This window comes from Peromyscus maniculatus, chromosome 23, assembly GCF_049852395.1.
Source record: "Peromyscus maniculatus bairdii isolate BWxNUB_F1_BW_parent chromosome 23, HU_Pman_BW_mat_3.1, whole genome shotgun sequence".
Taxonomy (NCBI): Eukaryota; Metazoa; Chordata; class Mammalia; order Rodentia; family Cricetidae; genus Peromyscus; species Peromyscus maniculatus.
Window position 1 is genome coordinate 36,367,785 of NC_134874.1, and position 20,853 is coordinate 36,388,637.

At 43.8% G+C, this 20,853-nt stretch overlaps 1 protein-coding gene and 2 long non-coding RNA genes across 5 annotated transcripts; all 3 read right to left on the bottom strand.

Annotated features, from left to right (window-relative positions):
- Positions 1-6,085: 6,085 nt before the first annotated feature.
- LOC143270348 (uncharacterized) lies at positions 6,086-9,985 on the bottom strand. 2 transcript variants are annotated; one of them, XR_013047500.1, is made up of 3 exons: positions 9,796-9,985; positions 7,774-8,474; positions 6,086-7,686 (listed from the first exon to the last, which is right to left on the bottom strand). It is a non-coding gene; the product is annotated as an uncharacterized LOC143270348 (long non-coding RNA). The 2 variants fall into 2 exon arrangements; XR_013047501.1 differs by having other exon boundaries at positions 7,774-8,067; positions 9,796-9,974.
- A 560-nt stretch (positions 9,986-10,545) lies between these two features.
- On the bottom strand, positions 10,546-13,084 carry LOC143270376 (uncharacterized). 2 transcript variants are annotated; one of them, XR_013047544.1, is made up of 3 exons: positions 11,989-13,084; positions 10,769-11,797; positions 10,546-10,675 (listed from the first exon to the last, which is right to left on the bottom strand). It is a non-coding gene; the product is annotated as an uncharacterized LOC143270376 (long non-coding RNA). The 2 variants fall into 2 exon arrangements; XR_013047545.1 differs by having other exon boundaries at positions 10,751-11,797.
- Positions 13,085-13,210: 126 nt separating this feature from the next.
- Positions 13,211-20,132, bottom strand: LOC143266714 (putative sperm motility kinase W). The gene is made up of 3 exons (XM_042268253.2): positions 20,045-20,132; positions 14,260-15,837; positions 13,211-13,856 (listed from the first exon to the last, which is right to left on the bottom strand). Exons 2-3 carry the CDS (start codon positions 15,777-15,779, stop codon positions 13,808-13,810), a joined length of 1,569 nt encoding a protein of 522 aa, XP_042124187.1. The 5' UTR covers positions 15,780-15,837; positions 20,045-20,132; the 3' UTR covers positions 13,211-13,807.
- Between the last annotated feature and the right edge of the window lie 721 nt (positions 20,133-20,853).

Genomic DNA, 20,853 nt, shown 5'->3' on the forward strand with positions numbered 1-20,853 from the left:
TGATGTGCTAACATATATTCTGACCTCATGAGCCATGTTCCACAGAGTGCAGTGGGTATATTCACCAACATTGGATCCAGAGCATGAACTTCAAGCCACAAAGTTTTCACAGTTGTGCCAGCCTCCTAAACTGAGGTTTGAGCAATCACTGTTATTAATTACATGACCCATGATTAACTATCTCAAGTCATAGGATTTCACTCTTCTATTTATACTCTGTTTGGTACTTAGCATATTAAAAAATAAACTAAGATTCCTCCCTGTCTCTGTATATACCATCAGGCACTATTTGTGTGTCTATCCTCATTCAGCAGTATTTCTCCAATCTGTTTGCTTGAGATGTGTTCGATGATTAACTTCATTAAAATAACCTGACCTCATGGAATTGTGTTGTACTGGTCCTTGATTTGTTTTCTCCTTGAGATCTAGTCAACATTAAAGCTTCTATTTGTTCATATAGGTTTATATTACATTCTTAAAGCCAGCGGTGAGTAGGTGAAGTTTGGAGGATTACAAGTTGAGGACAGTCCTGGGATACTGTCTTAGTATACTTTGTATTGTTGATAGACAGGTCCTGACATAACCCAATGTGGTAGAAAGAGTTTATTTGGCCCCCATCTCTTGTTCAATATCCATCATTAGTGAAGTTTTTGAGAAACTCTAGCAGATTCAGAGGACAGCTCTTTCCTGACTTGCTCTTCATGGCTAATTCAGTTTCCTTTCTTATACAATTCCTGACCAATGTACAGGGGTGGAGACACCCACATTTGGCCTGATCTCCCACATTAGACATTAATAAGGAATGAGTTCTGTAAACTGCACGCAACTGCAAACTAATCACAGGATTAGTTTCAGACACTCAGCAAATAATCCTCTTTGTTTAAGCCATCCTTCTGTGTAAATGGATTAATGTGGAAAAGATATTGAGAGAGCCCAGATCCAGAAAGACAATGCCAGAGGTCATTTCTGTCAGCTGTTTCTGGCTCCCAAACTTCTGAAGTGAGTATAAAACATAGAGATACACAGAGGGGAATGGATACCAAAAGAACTGACACCTGGCTTTTTGTGTCTAGCTTTGGCTATAGGTATATTCCTCTTACTCAGCTAGATACCATGTCCTCTTAGAGGATCTTCTGAGATCATCCTAGGGAGATTGTACCTAGCAGGAGTAAGAAATCTAACCCTGTGTGTATATGTGGGACTTTCCTGCAGGGAGGAAATGTCTAGAAGTAACAGATACATAGTTGTGTGTATGAGAGAGAGAGAGAGAGAGAGAGAGAGAGAGAGAGAGAGAGAGAGAGAGACAGACAGACAGACACACAGACACACAGAGAGACAGAGAGACAGAGACAGAGATAGAGTCTTTGATTAGAAGTCTGGGGGCATTCAGAATGACCTAACTCCATCTCTTTGTGTACCTGTAACATTGGCTGTAGAGATTAAGGTACTTGGAATGATGTGACACCTAGCCAGTATATTTGAAGCTTTGCTTTTGGGGAGGTGATACTGAGGAGGACATGATGCTCTAGTCATAGGTGGGTCTTTTCAATATAGGGTGATATTCCTAGCAGGTTCTGAGATTTGTGTCAGTTTGGCTAGACTGTAAGGACGTGTTTATCCAGCAGGAACTGATAGTGAGCCATATATGTGAATAAAGGTCTTTGGCTGTAGGGTAGATGTGTAAATATCCACTAGGCATTACTTCACCAAGCCAATGAACAACCCTACACACACACACACACACACACACACACACACACACACACACACACACACACACACACACACACAATCAAGTCCTGATGGACTTCTTTCTATTTTAAGCCCTAGCTCTCCACACAGGGCTAGGTGTCAAGGGTAGCATTGTAGTCCCAATCTTACAGCCAAAGCCACAAACATATACATGACTACTTGTATTCCTGTGAGGAAGACCAGAGTTCTACAATAATACCACACACTCAGAGGTAGGTGCCAAGTCCTAGCCTTCCCCTAAATCCATAGCTCCATTCATGGGGCTAGGGGAAAAACTCCTGGGACTCACACTCAGGGGAAGGTTCCCACAGGCCTGCATGCATGATATGTGCATGTGTGCATGCTTGCATTTGTATGTTTGTTAACCTGGTGTTTTGCTGTGGGGAAGAAGGTACCTAGCAGATCCTAAAAGCTAGCCATGTTTGTGTGTGTGGAACTTTGGTTGTAATGCTAGAGACAAATACCTGAGCCTGACACTTGCCTATATGAATATGAGAGCTGTGCCTGAGTGTTTGCCCGTGTCCGGGGTTCCTAGCAGGATGATACGCCTAGCCCTGTGCATGGGACTTTACTATATCACAGTGGATCTCTAGGAGTTCATGATACCTAGAGGAATATTGGCTGTAGGGTAGAGTGGACCTAACAGAAGCTGACACCTGGCCCTGTTTAGATGCTTTGGCTCTACGGAAGCTGTAAATCCAACAGATCCTGCCATGTAACTGCACTTGTGTGTGTGTGTGTGTGTGTGTGTGTGTGTGTGTGTGTGTGTATTGTGTGTTGATGAGGGGGTGGATTTGCCTATTATGGAGACAATAACCCTGAAAGTTCAGTCAAATTGCATGTATTGGGAGTCTTTGGCTCTAGGCAAATGTATACCTAACAGTACAGGGCCTTAGATGTACACATATACATGTATGTGTATGTGACAGAGGGAGGGGATGCAGGGGGAGAGGGGAGAGAAAGAGACAGAGAGATTGGTTTTAGTAATGGACACCTAGCAGCAGAAGCACCTTGTTGGCTGTGTGTAAATAGGACTTTGGCTCTATGTGGGACACCTCACCATACCTAACACCTAGAGTTGTATTTGGGGTTGCTTTTTTTATGGCTGATACCTCTACCTCACAGGACTTAACACCTAGAAGTATATGTGGTGTGTGGTGTCTATCTTCTAGGACCTGATAGCTAGCTGAGAGTGTATTGAGTTTGTGAAGGCATTTATAGGAGCATGCATGCCTGAGTGTGTTTCTGAGTGTGTGAGTGTGTACCTAGCATTTGATTATAGGGGACGAGGAATATTGGTAAATTAGCTGTGTAAGAATATTGCACTATGAATATAGAAAAAGAGGTAGGTATCAGGACCCGACACCTAGCCCTGAGTAGACAGCTTTGTTTGTTATGGAGTAGGAACAGCAGTACCTGACCTCAGACTCTGTGTCTCTCTGTCTCTTTGTCTCTGTCTCTCTGTCTGTCTCTGTGTATGTATTTGGCTGCAGGGGATGGACACCCAGAAGGGCAGCACTTTGACAACTGTGTGTAAATAGGGCTTTTGCTGAATGGGGGAGACCTTGTTGACATGACAGCTAGATGACAGTGCATGAGCACCTACATGGGATCATACAAACATGTGTGCCTGAGTGTGTTTGTGAATATGTGGCTGTGTACAAGGCATTTGACTATGGGGGAAGGGTACCAGTACTAGAAAACTAGCTGTGTAACTGTGTGGTCCTTTGGATGTAGGGTAAGAGGTGCCCAGTAGGATCTGATGCCTAGTTCTGGGTGTGTTGCACTGATGTAGTTGAGGCGATTCCTATCAGGAATGTGACCTAACCATGAATGTATATGTGGTTCTATGGGAAGAGATAAATACTGGCCCCTGACACTTGTGTCATAGTATGTGGGAGTCTGTTTATGGCTTCTGCTGCTGTAGGTAAGGGGATCCTTAGAAACACCAGATACCCAGCCCTGTGCATGGGGCTTTAGCCATTGCATCATTGATCTTGTGTAGGACAAGCTACCCAACTGTATGAGAGGAGCATTTTCTTTAATGGACAGTTGACCTGCTGGACCTCGCTCCTAGGCATGTATGTTTGGCACCTGCTGTAGAAGACATTTTTCAGTGTAGAAGCTGACACCTAGCAATGTGGAGGTGGGTTTTAAGTGTGGGGACACCTTAGAGACGATGATACCTAGTGGTGTTGGCAAAGAGAAAACTTGGCTTCTTGGTACAGTAAAAATTAAGTCAAATTCTTCCCCGAGGCCTGTATTCATCAAGCCTCACATTTCATGTTTTCTATGCTTACTCTTCCAAATCTCTCAAGTCCATGTCTTGAAGATACTTTCTCTGATCAACTTCATTAATAATATACTGACCCTGGGCTTCTATTTGCCTAGTCACTGACTCATTTTCTCTAAGACAGCTATCCCCATGACAATGCAGCACACTCTCTGACCACTCACAACAAGTTCAATCACACACACGCACACACTTTTCCTTATAACATCATCATCTTTAGCACTGCTCCACATATATTACTATTGAACAGGCATGGCTGCAAACCCCCCTGGTTTCCTACATAGACTGCTAGATGTCCTAATGGATCCAGACAGCTCCCAACTGCTGCCACCCAACATACACCCTTGTGTTCATAAGACACACTATAGAGAATCCCCTTGCTTCTCCCACAGACTCATCCAACTATCAGGGGCTGCCCCCACAACAAGCCTTGATAGCTACTGCCCCCCAGTCCTAATGCCAAACCCACCCATGTACCACTCGTTATCAGGTGGCTGGACACTCCTACCCCTATCACTATAGCCTGAAACACACTGCTTGGTTTCAGGCTTTGCTGCACACCTGCCTGAGGCCTGGATGCCCTACTGTGTATCACATCCTCAGGACTCCCCAGTCCTAACCCGGATATTGTGCATGATAACGGCCTCATCTAATAAGTTTCTCTTCCTTCACCCATCCTGCTGCCACAATAACCCTGCTAATTTTCAGCTGTGCTTAGACCCATGACCCTGTCTGGTAGTGTATGTTGTCAGCAGAATGGTGCTATTTTGGGTAAGACTTGAAGCCAATTATTGTATATGCATACAATATACTTCAATATACATGACTGAAATCTTAAAAGAGTGGTAGTGTCTGATAGAAAGAAACTTGATATGTCAGTGATGGAGGTGTCTAGAAGAGCCTTAAAATTGCAGTGTTCACTGGGCCAGTGGTGTATATAGGGGGTAAGGGTGTGTGTCAACATTGTCTGGTACCTAGCAAGTCATGTGTGATGAAGCTTGTGTTCAAGTGAACCTAACACACAGCACTTTATATGCACTGTGGTTTGGACAGGCGTTAATGTCCAACATGGCCCAGTAACTAGCAGTAGAGCTTGAGACCCAGCACATGGTATCGCATAGGAAGGAGTCCAGTAGAAGCTGATGCCTAGCAGTGTGGGTGTGTCTTAGGCAGAAGCAGGGTGTCCATTAATGCTAATTGCTAGGTATTGCGCAAGACCTGACAGGGGGAATGTTCTCCACATGGTCTGATGGCTGTTGATTAATGTGGGGTGTGAGGTCAAACTGGACCTGGTACCTAGAGTAGATGTGTGGTCACAGGGGTGATGGTGTGTCCAGTGTGTTTGATGCTAACTGTATGTCAGAGGGGAGCAGAGGAAGGATGGGGTGTCGAGCTCTGCACAATCCCTACTGAGTGTGTGTCAGCTCATGGCTGAGCAGGTGTCCGTCAAGGTCTGATCACATTTTGAAGTACATTGGCAGTGTGCAATGTGATGTCCGAGTGTGCTTGACACTTCAGAGTGTGTGTGAGGCACTGAGGGAGCCAGCAGAACCTGACAGCTAGCAGTACATGTGAGGCAGCTACAGGGTGATGTGTGCATTCCAGGGCCTTCAGCTAGCCTTGTAGGAGTTGCCATGGAGTTTGGAATGCCCATCAGTCTGATATCCATCAGGGATATATCAGTTGATTAAATGTGATATCCTTTGGGCACTGATGCTATAATTGTAGATTATAGTGGTTGTGTGTGATATTCAAGAGGGTGTGAATCCTAGCAGTGTATGTGGAATTTCAGTGATATTAGGGTGTCAACTGGGGACCAATACTAGCAGAGTATTTTGGTATAGTGGCAAGATAGTATCCTGTATGACCTGATAAGTAGCTGTTAATAAAGGATTGTGTGGGTTACATTCTGGATCCAGACCTAGGAATAAATGATAGATATATGAGAGTATTTGTTTAGCAAAACCTGATATCTAGCAGTCAATGTGTGGTTTGGTAGGAAGTCATGCATGGCCCAATACTTAGAAGTGTATTAGAGGGTGTGTGAGTGTGTGTGTGTGTGTGTGTGTGTGTGTGTGTGTGTGTGTGTGTGTGATGTAGAGATTGTCATGGTCTGACAGTTGGTAGTACAAGTGAGGTGGCATGGCTGTAGTGTCACACGCTGCATTATACCAAGTGTTGTATGTCAGTGCAGGAAGATTCCAGGAGTGTTTGAACCAAGCAGTAACTGTGTGTCCTTGTCAGGAGGTCAAGTGTCCAACAGGGCCTGATACCTTTCCCCATGTCTTAGTACACGGTGGTTAGAGGCATGTCTAGCATGATCTAGAATCTAGCATTGTGTGTGGGACAGCAGAGGGAGTTGAATATCTAGGCCTAATACCTAGAGAAGTATGTGGTGAATGTGGGTGAGGGGAGTCATTCATGTCCTTACATTCACACTGTATGTATGTTGTTAACAAGGGGAGGGGCATGGGTAGCACATGTGAGTATCTAGGTGTCAGCCCTGCTGCTTTCTCCAGCTGACTGGACCATCAATACAGTGCTGTTATCAGATCATCTGGACAGCTCATCTCCATCCCACATGATGTGATAGGTTTCAGCCATCCTCACACCACACAGCACACACGACACATCCACCTCCTCATAGCCACACAACGTTCACTGTCAGGGATTTGTTGTCTGCCAGAGTGTGTCATGGGCCAAGCTCTCTCTAGATGTCCTGGGGGAGTGTCCTGCCCTTGCCATGCTCCAGCTTCTGTATTTTCATGACTGTTGGAATTAGGGCTCCCAAGTCCACAGTTCATCTTCTCCGGGTTATTTCTGATCTTCCTTTTTATAAGGCAGAAACTTATGTAGTCTTCTTCTATAACTTTATGTGAGCATTATAGTGTTTGTATTTGAGGTCAATTGAAATGCTGACTGTGTTCAGTTTTTCAATAGATTCCTTATTGCTTATTTTTAAAACTTCTTCTGCAGTCATTTGTGGACAAGCCATTCTCTCTGTCTTGATTTCCATGGGTGACAATGAAAAAAATCAGCTGGCAGGATTTCGATGGGTCTGTTTCTGAGCTTTCTGCTCTGTTCCACGTATCCAGTCTCCATTACTTCCGTGTAGGTCTTTGTGGATCTCTGAGGCTTTGTGGGAAGTCCTGGAAGAAGAAGATGGGGGTCTGGAGGGATCTCTCCTGTCCTCTGCCATGTCTCTTAGGTTTAGGTCTTGTTGACTGTTACATCTTGTGTTTGAGCATCAGACTGGATTTTGCTGAGTATATAGATGAAGTTCAAACATCTGTCACCTTTAGAATAACAACTGGTAGAACCTGAGAACTCATATTGTTTGGATTTCTCTCCTCCAGGTGTCAATGCATTCTAAATGTTAATTTATAGAAATTATGTTGGAATTCTAATGAAATACTTCAGTATTTCTTTGTAAATTGTTTCTGCCTAAACCAGTGAGAAATGGGACAAATATATGACCTCAAGTTCTGCCTCTTCATGTTAGTGGAGGCCTGGGACAGGTTGTCCATGGGTACTACCCTTCTCTGGAGATCCTCTCTTGAATTCAGAAAGAGAAGCATATTTAATTCCCAAGGTTCTTCTGAGATATTTCTTTACCTGCTCAGGCAGGTTTTCTTTGTTATCTGTGAAGACAGAGAGGCATAGGTAACTTTCTGAATTGTCAAAATAAAAGGGTCTATGTTGGGCAGGATTCAACAGTAAGTACCCACTGGGAGGTTTTCACAGGGAGACATTCCTGTAGATTCCCCAGATCTTGTTGGTAATTTGGGGTCATTGTCTGTAGTTGGATGGTGGCAGAGAAACCATGTCATCGTCCTCTACAGCATGTCCTCCTGTTGCTGTGTGGAGCCTCTGAGTTCCTCTGGAGCTCAGACAATGGCATGCTAGTCTGCTAGGAAGAAGTGGAGAGAGGCGCTCTTTTTCCTCAATGTCACTAATGCTCAGTGTGCACATACTCAGGTCAGGAGTTCTCAGGGTCCAGGATTCAGGATATGGCCAGGCACCTAAAAGAAACAGCTTATATTAGAAAATGGATGAGCCTGGCAGAAAGATTTATTCAACACCCTAGACCTGTGGCCTTTCAGATAATAACTGGTTTATTTTGGTGGAATTCAGGACCTAATGAGGCAGGAATAATGACCCTTTTCTTCCCATGTGACTTCCTGTGGAAGAACTCAGTGGGGTCTCCTTGAGAAGCCCTGATTGCAGGGATTGGTTTGTCCTAGCTGCTCTGCTACTGTTCCATAAACAGGCTCTAGGATCAAGAGGGAAAAGCAGTTTCCACTAATATGTCTGTTTCTAGATGCTATACTTCCTGCACCCAGCTCACTGAACACTTGCCTAGATGAGACGGGATGCACATATGGTAAAGATGAGGTTTGTCTGAACATATCCACCAGAACCTGCAGATCTGAGGAAAGAAAGGATTGTCAATGAGAGTTCTGGAGTTGGCCTCTGAGAATACATGAGACCCAAACTCTTACTACACTAGTCATCCTATCTGTGTCATTGACCTGGGAGGAATTTAAACAGTCCCAACCAGTCAGCCACTGTCCAAAAGAGCAAGCTACCCAGCATCAATTGGACTCCATTTATTCCACAGGGAGGTGCGTATTACTGAGCAACTTTGGGGTAGTGTGTGAAAAGATCTTGGTAAAAATAGCATGTATTGTCTACACATGTTCCTGCTGCCTCCAGGAGGCAGGAAGTGGGGGAAGGAGGGTGTTAAGTGTATGAGCCTGATCATAAGCTGACTTCTCTCATGTAACTATCTAAAGGCCACCACATGCTCCCTTCAGTGGCCAGTGTTATAAAAAGTTAACATTAAACTCACCTTGCTTCTTAGTCATCAACTCTGGTTCTTAAGGGTCACATTCTTAGAGACTATCATTACCAGGGCTTGGAGTCCTGTTCCCATGTGCTGTCTCCTGAGAGATTCTCTGCCTGGCCTCAGTACCCAAGAGTCCCTTCCACAGGCCCTCATTTCAGTTAAGTGCATCAGGGTGAAGCCTGCCTTTGTGCTCACTCACTGACATACAGACAAGCTGTTGTCTTGAGGAGCTAGCAGGTCATTGTCTCTTGGCTGGTTTCCCTTGCTTAGGTTGTGAGAATCCCCATTCCCCAGTCTCTGGAGCCCAACACAGACTAAGTCACTGGTCAGTAACAGAATGGATGTCAGAAAGGAGAGATGTGCCACCTACACCAAGTTATCTCAATATCCCTCTGTACCCATGCATCAACTGTTTCTATCTCTCTATCTCTCTATCTATCTGTCTCTTGTCCTCTGTAATACAAGCTAAGTGACCACCTACTCTTGGAATTGAGGGAGGCCTGCCTGGTCAGCCTCATTCTTCCTAACCTCTAAGCCAGAGTCAAGTTTAGACAAGAAACTAAAAACTTAGCCTCTGCTACAGGCTATTATATAGTGGTCTCAGTGATGCTTTCAGCCATGTGCTTCCCAGAGATGAGCCTTGACATGCATCCCCATCAGAGTGGCCATGCTTTACTGCATGGAGACCCTGTCTGCCTGTAAGGTGCACCTGATCACACTGTGGACAATTATCCCAGCAGGACAAGCAAGCAGTCAGCCTAGCTGAAAGCCATAGCTCTATGGTCAACAAGGCTGTCTAAGCCTGACCGCTGTACCCAGTGTGACCTGGGTACAAAGAAGTTTTAAAAATGCTGACCCCACCTCTGACCACTGTGCCCTAGGCTAGGTAAGGCCTACTCACTTCCAAAGTGGAGCAATGTCCCAGCATTCCATCCAAAGTGGTACCCATTTTCCTCCAGCTTGCTGTCACTTTCCTGTTAGAAGACAAATATGGTTCTGATAAAAATCCCTACAGTGATGCCCATTCACAAACACATAAACTAGACCAGCATTCAGTGGGACTGTGTCTTTTCTGATGGTCAGGACACAGGGAAAAATGAAGGCTGCAAACACAGCAGCAGGGAAGGAGGAAGAGGAAGGAGAGGAAGGAGCTCTCATTCCCTCATGTGGGGAAACATTTCACTAAGTCCAGGTCACAGGTGTCAGAACATGAACAACAGAACACACAGGATATGGAATAGGACAATGATTTTCCTGGGATTGTTCACAATGTTCTTGGGAGGGGCTGATCACCTCTACCATCACACACTGTCTAGAGTGGGGTGTACAGAGTCCTAGTTGGTTCAGAATCCAGAAACCTGCAGCCCTGGGATTTCCATTAACCAGGGAGTATGAACAAGGTTCAGTGACCTAAAACCAACCCAAAGTGGTTTTGACAAGTAACAAAAGCACTGTGGGACACATGGGCAAGAGTAGCCATGGAAGTCAGCAGACAAGCAGACAGAATCTGGGTGTCAGATGAGTAGAACTGGAAGCTCCTATCTAGAATATGTGGCTTCATGTGCTGTCTCTGCCACTGGTGTCCTTAAAGTGAAAGCCCTGCCTCCAACATCCCAAGACACCAGCACCAGCTGTCTCAGTGACCCACCTTGAGTCCTCAGCTGTGATCACATGGCTCAAATGGAAAGAACTCAATCCATCAGACCAGGTAGCCAATCTGGACTCTCCTGATTGGTCAGGTTGAGGTCATGGGATTTGTGCCTGGACTTCAGGTGGGGATCCTGTGAAAAAGGATTAGAGAGTAGCCTTTGCACGCTCTGTGCCTTGTTTCCAAGGGTGTATCAGCTAGTGCATACCTCCTCCAGCCCACTGACCAGTGTTCCCAGAAGAATTCATGACAGCAGTTCTCAACTCCACGTATCTGTTCACTGGTGGACATAGACTTCTACTCTGAAGGGTAGATTTGGACTTTGATGCTGTTTGTAATCCATCCTGGATGACAGTAACTTCAGTTCAATCCCTGACCCAGTCAGGATGAAAGAAGCACAGAACATGTCTCCTTTCCCTCACATGTTTGAGGAATTTACCATTGATGCTATACATACAGTACTTGAAGCCAGGCATGGCAGTCCACATCTGTAATCGCAGCACTCAGGAGACAGACAAAGGGGTCAATCTCTGTGAGGTTGAGAGTTGCTTGTTCTACACAAAGAGTGTCAGGATAGTAAGGGCTATATAGTGAGATCCAGTCTCAAAAAAGTAAAATATAAAATGAGGATTCAGGAAATTTTCCTCTCATTTCTATAATTCAACAGAATCTTAAACCATTTCTCAGCCCTGCCTTCATTGATATGCAGCAGAAAGAGTCTGACACCAGGTGATACCCACAAACTGAAAATTTCTCTCTCTTTCTGAACAAACTGACTGATCTTGTTCTCTGCACTTGGGACTCACCAGATGGTCAGGGTTTTAGAAGTCAGTGACAGCACAAGCTGGCTATCATCCACTGGGAAGATCTGGCCAAAGACTGTAATATCCATCAGTGTTTGCTAACAGCCCAGGATCAGATGGTCAGAATGGAGCTGGAGGCCAACTACAGCAGAGAAGCTGGTTCCTCCCTTGTCATACCTCTGCAGTCTCTCAGTCTCCCATTGCTCTTCAGTTGAGCAAGTCAATGATAACTTTCCCTCTGTGTCAGGACTGCTGGCACATGTCACCTCATGGGATCCTTTTCACCACCTCAAGACTAGGCTTCAGACACTTGTCTTCTACCAGAAACAGATACTTACTGTACTCAACCATAGCTTCAGGTGCATGATTCACACAGATTAGCACCCTGGAATCCCTGTTGAGTTCATTTCCCTTTGCCAACTCAGTGAACTGCTCCCTGCCTGGAAGGTGTTCTGGAAAACAGTTCAGACACTACACTCAACCAATGCTTCACACTGCACCAGGGGCTGTCATCAAGAACTCCATGATGATCAAGGTTTCCTTCTGAGTCTGACCCCAATGGTGAGCATTGGTCATAAAGAAGTCCCATGTTCTGGTCTTGTAAAGGCAATACCCAGTATCAGGCCTGGCAAGGCCTACTTACCTTCTCACATTGGAGCAGAACAATGTTAATGTAAGGTCAAATGTCAGTTATAAATCCCTCCAAGAGATTGGAAAATGATGCAAGATTCTTGGATCAGGAGGTGGGAGAGAGCAAGGGAATCCTGGATGAAGGAGGCCATAGAGAAAAAGACATAGACGTCATCAGATCTGCCAAAGGACATGTCAGACAGGAGCAGCAGAGGACTCCACTGCATGATGGAGCCACACTTCTCTTCTGCCAGACCCTTCTTCAGTAGCCCAGAATGGGAATTCCTTTCCAAAGCAGCCTCATAGTTCTCTACTTTGACGTATGCCAGGAACCATCAGAGCAGGGTCTTTTCTCCTCATGGCTGGCAATAAACCCAAGGGCACACTCCACTCTGTTTGAGACATTTGTTCCTGGTCTCACTTTTTCAAGACCCCTGACCCAGCAAAACATCCGTTTCTCCTCACTCATTTCAGGTAAGCTCCTCTGGACAGACTCTACCCTCTCTACAGGTCCTCTCATTCCCTCTTGATCCTCTCCACCTCCTTTCCCCTGTTCCTCCCCCTTATCTCCATTCTCCCATCTCCCACTGGATTTATAGTTCCTGCAGTTCTTCTGAAAGACAGTCAGAAAGCAGTTTGGAGGTGATGAATGAATCAAAGAAGAGGGAAGCCTGAGATCTATGTGCAAGTCTGTCTTGTTGATAGAGGCAGCCCTTTTTGATGTCATGGAACCCTGGTCCCACAGGAACCAGGACAGATGTAGACATTCATTGTGTTGATGCTACATGTAACTCTCAGGGATGTTCAGCCACAGTGCAGGGGCAGCAGTGAGGTGAAGGATGGGGAAGATGGCAGCTGAGACCCTAACCTGGAGGATGGATACTGGAACCTGTAGCCCTAACATATCATCACACAGGACACAGATTTCCAGCCTGGATCCTTCCTGTTGCACTACACCACACCAAGACTCTAATTCAAGTAGACCATTTCACTTTCCCCAAATAAAACCCAAAAGAATAAGGAAAATGCCTCTTTTAGTGAGACTTTAACAGACAGGACTTACTCAGCACTGAGGAGGATGGGACTCCACTGACCAATAGTGCTTCATCTTTCTCCTGCTGCACTCCAGCTCTGTAGGAAAGAACAGGATGTTATTTCCAAGACAACATCCTACTTGTGTGCCTTGACACATGCTAGGAACCATCAGAGCAGGCCCTCTCCTCCTCATTGCTGGCTATTTCTAGATCCCTCCCAGTCTGCACTTCAGGGGAGGTTTGTTCCTGCTGTAGACTGTGCACAGCCCCTGTCACAGGTCAGCACACACATTTCCTTCATGTTACTTTGTTCTTCAGGACAGACTCTACTCCTTATTCTACACCAACTCCCATGTCCCCTATTCCTGTCTCGAAATTGTTTCCCAATTAGTCCTCATTATCTCCTTCACCCACCTCCATTCTCCAGAGGATTTACACAGGTCTTGCTATTTTGTCCAAAAGGCAGTCACAGAGTAAGTTGGCGGGTTAAAGTGACCAAGATGATGAGCAGCTGTGATTGTATGAAGTCCTTCCTGGTTGTAGAGGCTGCTGTTTTCCATGCAGTGTGCGTGGTCCTACAAGCACAACCAAAACTAGGAAGGTAGAGGGTCTTGGGGTCCAAGTGCCTTATGACCCCCAATTGTCCCACAACAGTTCTGAAGCTGAATTGAGCTGAAAGAGATGCAAAGTGGCAGCTCAGACCCAATAGCTGGAGGATGAATACAGGCAGGAGCCTGTTGTCCTGGGTTGAAGGGAGCTGGCACACTGGAGATGAGTTCTGGCTCACTTCTGTGGCAGTCACTCCTCACCAGGTCTGGAATTCTTTTGGGCCATTTCAATTTCCACACTTCAAAGCAGAAAGAAACATGAAAGCACCTCTATTAGTGACTTTGGCAGATAAAAGTTCTATGCCATATTTCTCTTCCTGATTCCTCCATTCTGACCCTCTGCCCCCTTTAGCCGAACTCTCCTCCCTTCCTTCCCACCCTGTGTTCCCCATGCTATAATATCTGTTTTTGCCTCAACCTTCCAGGACTGTACATGAACAGGAAGCTGTGCAACGTGCCATCTAATGCACCACATATCTGCAGTTCTGGGCCCCCTCAGTGGGTGCAACTTTTCATTTAAAAATGATATTGAAATAGCATATTGAAAAGACAATGTACGAATTCATCTGTGTGGCCCAACCAACGGGTCTCCACTGTCCTCTCTTTTCCTTGAAGCCCCTTATGCAAGGGTTCAGGGCTCACCTTGGGGTGGGCAGGCAGCAGCAGCAGCAGCACAGTGCTCTCAGTGCATGGGACATTTGCTTCCTCAACAGTTTCCAGACCCTGAATGGCCTGGATCCAGCTGTTGTGGCTGCCACCTGGGGCTGGTCACTGGGAATGTCTGGCCCTTGGAATGAATCTTCTTCAGAGAAGCCCAGGTTCAGAAATCCTATGGGTGTTGCATCCAAGACTGATTCAGGGAAGGAGAGATTGCCAGGCAGGGAGTCAACAGAATTCCTGTTGACTGCAATGTTCTCTGCAGCAGTGTTGATGACGTCAGCCATAAGATCATCTCTTTTTGGGACTGTGTTGTCTGAACAGGGCATCGCTTCCAGGAAGGAGAGTCTGTAGGGCATAGAGTAGCTTCTGCATGTGTTGTCTCTTTCTTCCACAACCTCCACCTTTAAGTGACTCTTCCTAGCTTCTGTACCGGTTGTAAATGCTGGTTCACTGGCTCTCCTGGGCAAGGGAAGAGGGAAGTGAACAGGACCTGCAGGGCTGCTAGTTAACCAGGGCATCTGATCTTGCTGATGGCTGTCCCCACCACTCAGCTGATATTTGAGAATGTTGCATGTAGCCATTACATGATTATCTTCTCGACTGTGAATTAGGGATGAAACAATCTCCTCACAGGTATAGCCTATGGTGCACATGGTCTCCACGACCCTGGGCAGGATTTCTTTGGTGGTAGGCAGTACATGTTGTTGAATGGGGCCCAGCCATGGTTGTTCCACAAGCTGACAGATTGTGAACCGGTACCAAGTAGGGATCATGAGTAGTCGGGCAATGATGATGTGACAGGGTTTTGACAGATGGTAGGGAATGGGACACATTGTGGTGGTGATGACCCTGTGCATACCTTCAAGGGTTTCTTCCATGTATGGAAAGTGCCCTGTGACCAGGACATACAGGACGATACCCAAGCTCCACATATCACCTGCCAGTCCATCATAAGGTTTCCTTGCCAAGATCTCTGGGGCCCAATAGAGCAAGGAGCCACAGATCTCCTCCAACATCTGCCCCTCTGTGACCTCAATTGCCATACCAAAGTCACAAAGCTTAGCATTTCCTGCTGCATCAACTAGGATGTTTTCTAATTTGATATCACGGTGTGCGATGTGTCTCTGGTGGAGGAAGTGAACCGCTGACACCACCTGCCGGAAAATCACTCTAGCCTCCTCCTCCTTTAGATAGCCCAGAGCCCCAAGGCAGCTCTCAAGATCTTCTCCTGCCACATACTCCATAATCAGATAAGTGGTTGTCAGTGTGTCAATCATGTCAAAAAATCGAACGATGTTCCTGTGTTCCAGAGACTGAAGGATGTTCACTTCAGTACTGATGTCAGCCACACTGTTGGTGTTTTTCTCAAGGACCTTGACAGCCACTCGTGTATGTGTGGGAAGATGGCAGGCCAGCTTCACCTCCCCGAATGAACCACACCCTAGAGATGTTAACATCCTGAAATCCTTTTCAAGAATGTCCTCTTCCATGTGGCTGCCCATGGTGTTCTGCTCAATTTCAACCACTTTATATTGTGGGCAATTTCAGACCCACACAATGCTAAAAGAAATGATTAATGCAGTTTTAGGAGGGAAGGCTATAGCTTGGAATCCTCTGTCATGAAATCTGAGATATCCAAAACAATCTAATGATGCTCTTCAAGGATATAAAAATACTAGAAGAACCTAAACCCAAGGCAGTGGATGAGGAGTAATAAGAAAGATCAGAGTTGGTATAAGTAAAGTTGACATGCACAAGAAAATCCTGAGATCCCTGAAAGAATGAACTGCTTCTTTCAAGGATGTGCCACAATGCAATCCCCTTAACAAAGCTGATCAAGAGAGATCAGATACAAATTACACTATAGAAAAGTTGATGTTGTAACTGATACAACTGCAGTCCAGAAGGTCTTTCAGGGATGTTACAGTTTTTATGACTCAGGAATTTAGAAAATTCCTGAAAGGAATTCCTAGACATGTGTGAATATTGAATTAATACAAAATAAAAACACTTTAACACAGATGTCATAAGCAACAAGTTTGGACTGGCAACAAATACAGCTCCAAACAAGGCAAAGCCCAGATCTCATGGATCCCCTGAATCATTCAAAGATTCGAAGAAAAATGAAGACCAGGGTTATTGAAAATACTTCAAGAAAGAAAAAGCAAAGGAACACATCCAAACTCATCCCTGTGCCAGTGTTAGCCTGATCCCAAGCTCAACAAACAGAGCAAGTGTGAGCTCCTTTCCTTGATGAACATAGATGTGAAAATCATTCATGAGCGTCCTTGATACTTCACCTCCATCATCCAACACACCAAAGAGCCCTTTGTTCATGGTCAGAATGGCAGAAGTAACATTTGTAATAAATGGAACAGCAGCAAAGCACCTAAGGAGACTGTGGGGAGAATCCACTATGGTTATGTAATATAGTTCAATGAATTCAAACTCTAAAATAGAACTATACATTATAATATTATACTCAGCATATATTATAATATACACTGTTATAAATATTATATATGTGTGTTACCCATAATACACATTATGTGTTTTATATATTTATTTAGTCCAGTAAATTTAAAAATATTTTCTATAAAGGAGAAAAGAAACCAAAGGGAAATAAAAGGCTGAATTTTCAAAAATGAAAATTGGGTAACATTTATTGAGGAAATTGATAAAATAAGTACAAATTATCACTAAAACAAAAAAAATTAATATAATCTTATTGCATCTTGTTATTCCATGTTCAGTTGCTATCCCTTGGAGACTGCTATTTTCTCAAGGGAAACAGAGGAGCAGTGGATCTGGTGGAGAGAGGAGCTGAGGGGCAACTGGGAGGAGCGGAAGGAGGGAAGGATGCAGTCAGGATGTACTGAATGAAAAAAGATGAAATATAAAGAAAAACTGAAAAAACATAAATATAAATACAACACAGAAAATCTAAATCCCAGGAGCCAAAACCAACACACTGGAAATCAACTTTCCAATCTCTAAAACTAGCAACAATGACCGGCAAGTATTTCAGTAGTTCATAAAATTGAGGGAAGGCACAGTTTCAAGCACATTTCATAAAAGAGTTATTCCCCTAAATTCCAAACCATATAAGACATTTCAAAATGATCCTAGTATCAGGCAATATCCTTGACTGACAGATGGGAAAAACCTGAATGAGGGTAATTGATAGGTCACATAAAATTCAGCACCACGTTAATAACACCAGACTTTATGCTCAACACATCTTTAACTGGGAACATTCAAGATTCATCAACAGCCAAAGAGCACAGCATACACACAACACTGAGGTAAGTCCTAAATCAGACATCAGTGGAATAGAATGCCTAATTCAGGTGAAAACTTGGAATTAGTGAAAGTGTGACTACAAACATGCCAGTTCCACAAACACAAGTGTCACATTTTGTTCACTCCAGGTCATGAGCAGGCAGAGGCATAGCCTTTGTATAATAGGAAGTAATTGTCCAATTTAATGGACAGTTGCATAACATTAAATTTGTAAAACATACAATAACAGAGCCAAAAATGACAAAAAGAAGTTGATAGAAGGAAAATAAGTTTAAATGAATAAAAAGGAATTACAGGGGGAAATTACTACCAAAACCAATAATGTAAATAACGAAATGCCAAGTGGTGATGGCACAAGCCTTTAATCCCAGCACTTGGGAAGCAGAGGCAGGCGGATCTTTGTGAGTTCGAGGCCAGCCTGGTCTACAGAGCAAGATCCAGGAAAGGCACAAAGCTACACAGAGAAACCCTGTCTCGAACCCCCTCCTCCCCCCCAAAAAATAGAAAGAAATAAGTAATAGCCAATTGCCAAAAGGCCAAACTGAGAACTTGGGAATCAAACTCACTATGTCCAGATCCAACAGGTCAGGGAAAAGGTCAAGTATATGAGGGAAATAACTGAGGCCAACTGCTCTCCCACCAACCAACTGATTCTCCAAAGTACAGACAAAACTCAGCCTCAGGCAGTGCCTTTTGATTGGCTAGTATCTAGCTTGCCTCACAAGGACTTTGTGTGATGTCACATGCAATGGACCAATCATGGCTTGGCAAAAAACCAAAGTGATTTTTTTAAATTATTTTTCAGTTAAATTATTAAATTATTTTTTTTCCATCCATGTTCTTGCCCCAAGGACTAATGCCCTTAGCAGAGAGGGCTGCAATGTATCCCAACCACACTCCTGTTACTTTTCAAGAAGCCAAGATAGATTCATTGCTGTCACACAGTCACACATTCACCATATCCCTCCCACCCATCCTGTGAATATACCATGAACCCTTCAAGTAGCCTAAGTTTCAGATCCCATTTTCTGTCATGTAGCATAGGTCTCAAATTAACCAAGCCTGCTTCGTGGTGTTGAAGCAACTCCTTTCCCACAAATACCATGAAGTTCATGAAGACACACTTTGTCTGGTGGGAATAAAACTCCCTCAATGTCCAGTGCATCATTACTAATGACCTTTTGTCTGAAAGGAAGATCTGTCCATGCATCACTGTCCTTCTGTAAGCTCTGGGCATTCCTTCCCTCCCCTGATAAAAAATAGAAAATACATCCAAGAAGGAGGGAAATAATAAGTCAAAAGGAAAATTAAAGTCTGAGAAATAAAACTAGATAAAATACTCTGAAAGTATTGAGTATCAAGAAAGACTCATACAGTGACCAGAACAATTCACTGATGAATTATATCATCTCAACATCTAACAGCAATGTTCTCCAAATATTTCAGTACCCTATAAGTCTGAGGGAAAGAGCATTTTCAACTTTTTCTCATAAAAGATGCATTACCCTTATTCTCAAACCAAGTAAATAAAATTTAAAACTAAGCCAGTATCAGGCAATATCCTTAACTAACATAAATTAGAAAATCCTTAATGAAAAATAGCTCACACCAAATTCAACAGCACATTAAGAAGACCATACTTTGCCAGGCGGTGTTGTAACATGCCTTTATTTCCAGCATCCAGGAGGAAGAGACAGGCAGATCTATGCAAGTTCAAGGCTAGCCTGGTCTACAGAGCAAGATCAGGACATGCACCAAAACAACACAGAGAAACCCAGTCTTGAAAAAAATGAAAGGAAGAAGAAGAAGAAGAAGAAGAAGAAGAAGAAGAAGAAGAAGAAGAAGAAGAAGAAGAAGAAGAAGAAGAAGAAGAAGAAGAAGAAGAAGACCATACTTCATTTTCAGGATTCCTTAACCTAGGAACATTAGGATTTGTCCACACATACAAATTGACACAAAGCAGAATATACACAAACATTGAGGTAAGTCCTATAACCAGACATCAAAGGAATGAAATGCCTTTTTCAGGAAAACTTTTGGAACTAGAGAAAGTGTTACTTCAAATATTCCAGTTCCACAAACACAGTTGTCACATTTTGTTTCCTAGGGATCCTGAACCAGCAGAAGGAAGAACCTTACATCATTTGGAAGTACTTGTCACATTTAATGTGTGGGTAAGTGAAATAGACCATGTAAATATGATCAAAATGCAAAATAGTCAGATATGGGAAGTCATGATCAAATTCCTCATGCTATAGAGATAATATATACCACCATATGTGTGAATTACACAAGACCAAAGGCAAAAATGACAAAGAAAGAAATTGATTAAAGGAAAATGAGGTGAAATAAGGAAAAAGCATTTGCAGGCAAAAGTAAAAACCCAAACCAAAGGTGTAAATAAAGCAATAAATAGACACCAAATGACAAAAGCCTAAACTGAAAACCTGGGAAATATACTCACCAAGTCGAGATCCGACAGGCTTGAAAAGCCCAAACCTAGCAGAAACAACTGAATCCAACTGCTCTCCCATCAACCGACTGCTTCTTTGAAGTACAAAGACAAAACCCAGCCCTAGGTGGCTCCCTTTTATTGGCTGATATCACTTGGACTCCATGTGATGTCACATGCAATGGTCCAATCAAGGCTTAGCAAACTCCATAGTGATTTTTCATTTTTTCTCTCACATTCTTGTTTCCAACCACTCAAATACTAATTTTTCTCATTTGTGGTCTAATAGTTGGCAAAGATCTACTTACAGGAGGCAGGGTTTATTTAACTTCAGATTTATAGAAACACAAGTCAACACAATGGGAGGAAATAATGGCTTGGACATCAGCAGAGTTGTCCAGTTGATTATATGGCATTTGTCAACTCAATATTCTTCTGACATTAATACAGATTTAAGTTTCCCCCAAATTCCATGTTCCTATGTGATGACTGCTTTATGGAGTTTTTACAGTAACAGACAAAGAGAATGATAAATCAGGGCGAATGTCACATACGTTGTGGAAACACTAGGGGGGTGAGTTAAAGCAAAGTGGGAGTTCTATTGGCCTCAGATGCTGCCTAAGGACATCCTCAGATTTTGATTGGTTGGAAAGCAGTGCTCTGTTTGTCTATTCCAATGAGCTACCCAATGGTCACAAAAATGTTGGGTAATAAATGGGTATGGAATGGGTATTAGATGTCCAGGGTAATTTGGCTCTGAGCTTGCAACATCCCAACCTCCCTGAAATTGCTGAAGTTCATCAACTTATTGGCTTTCAGAG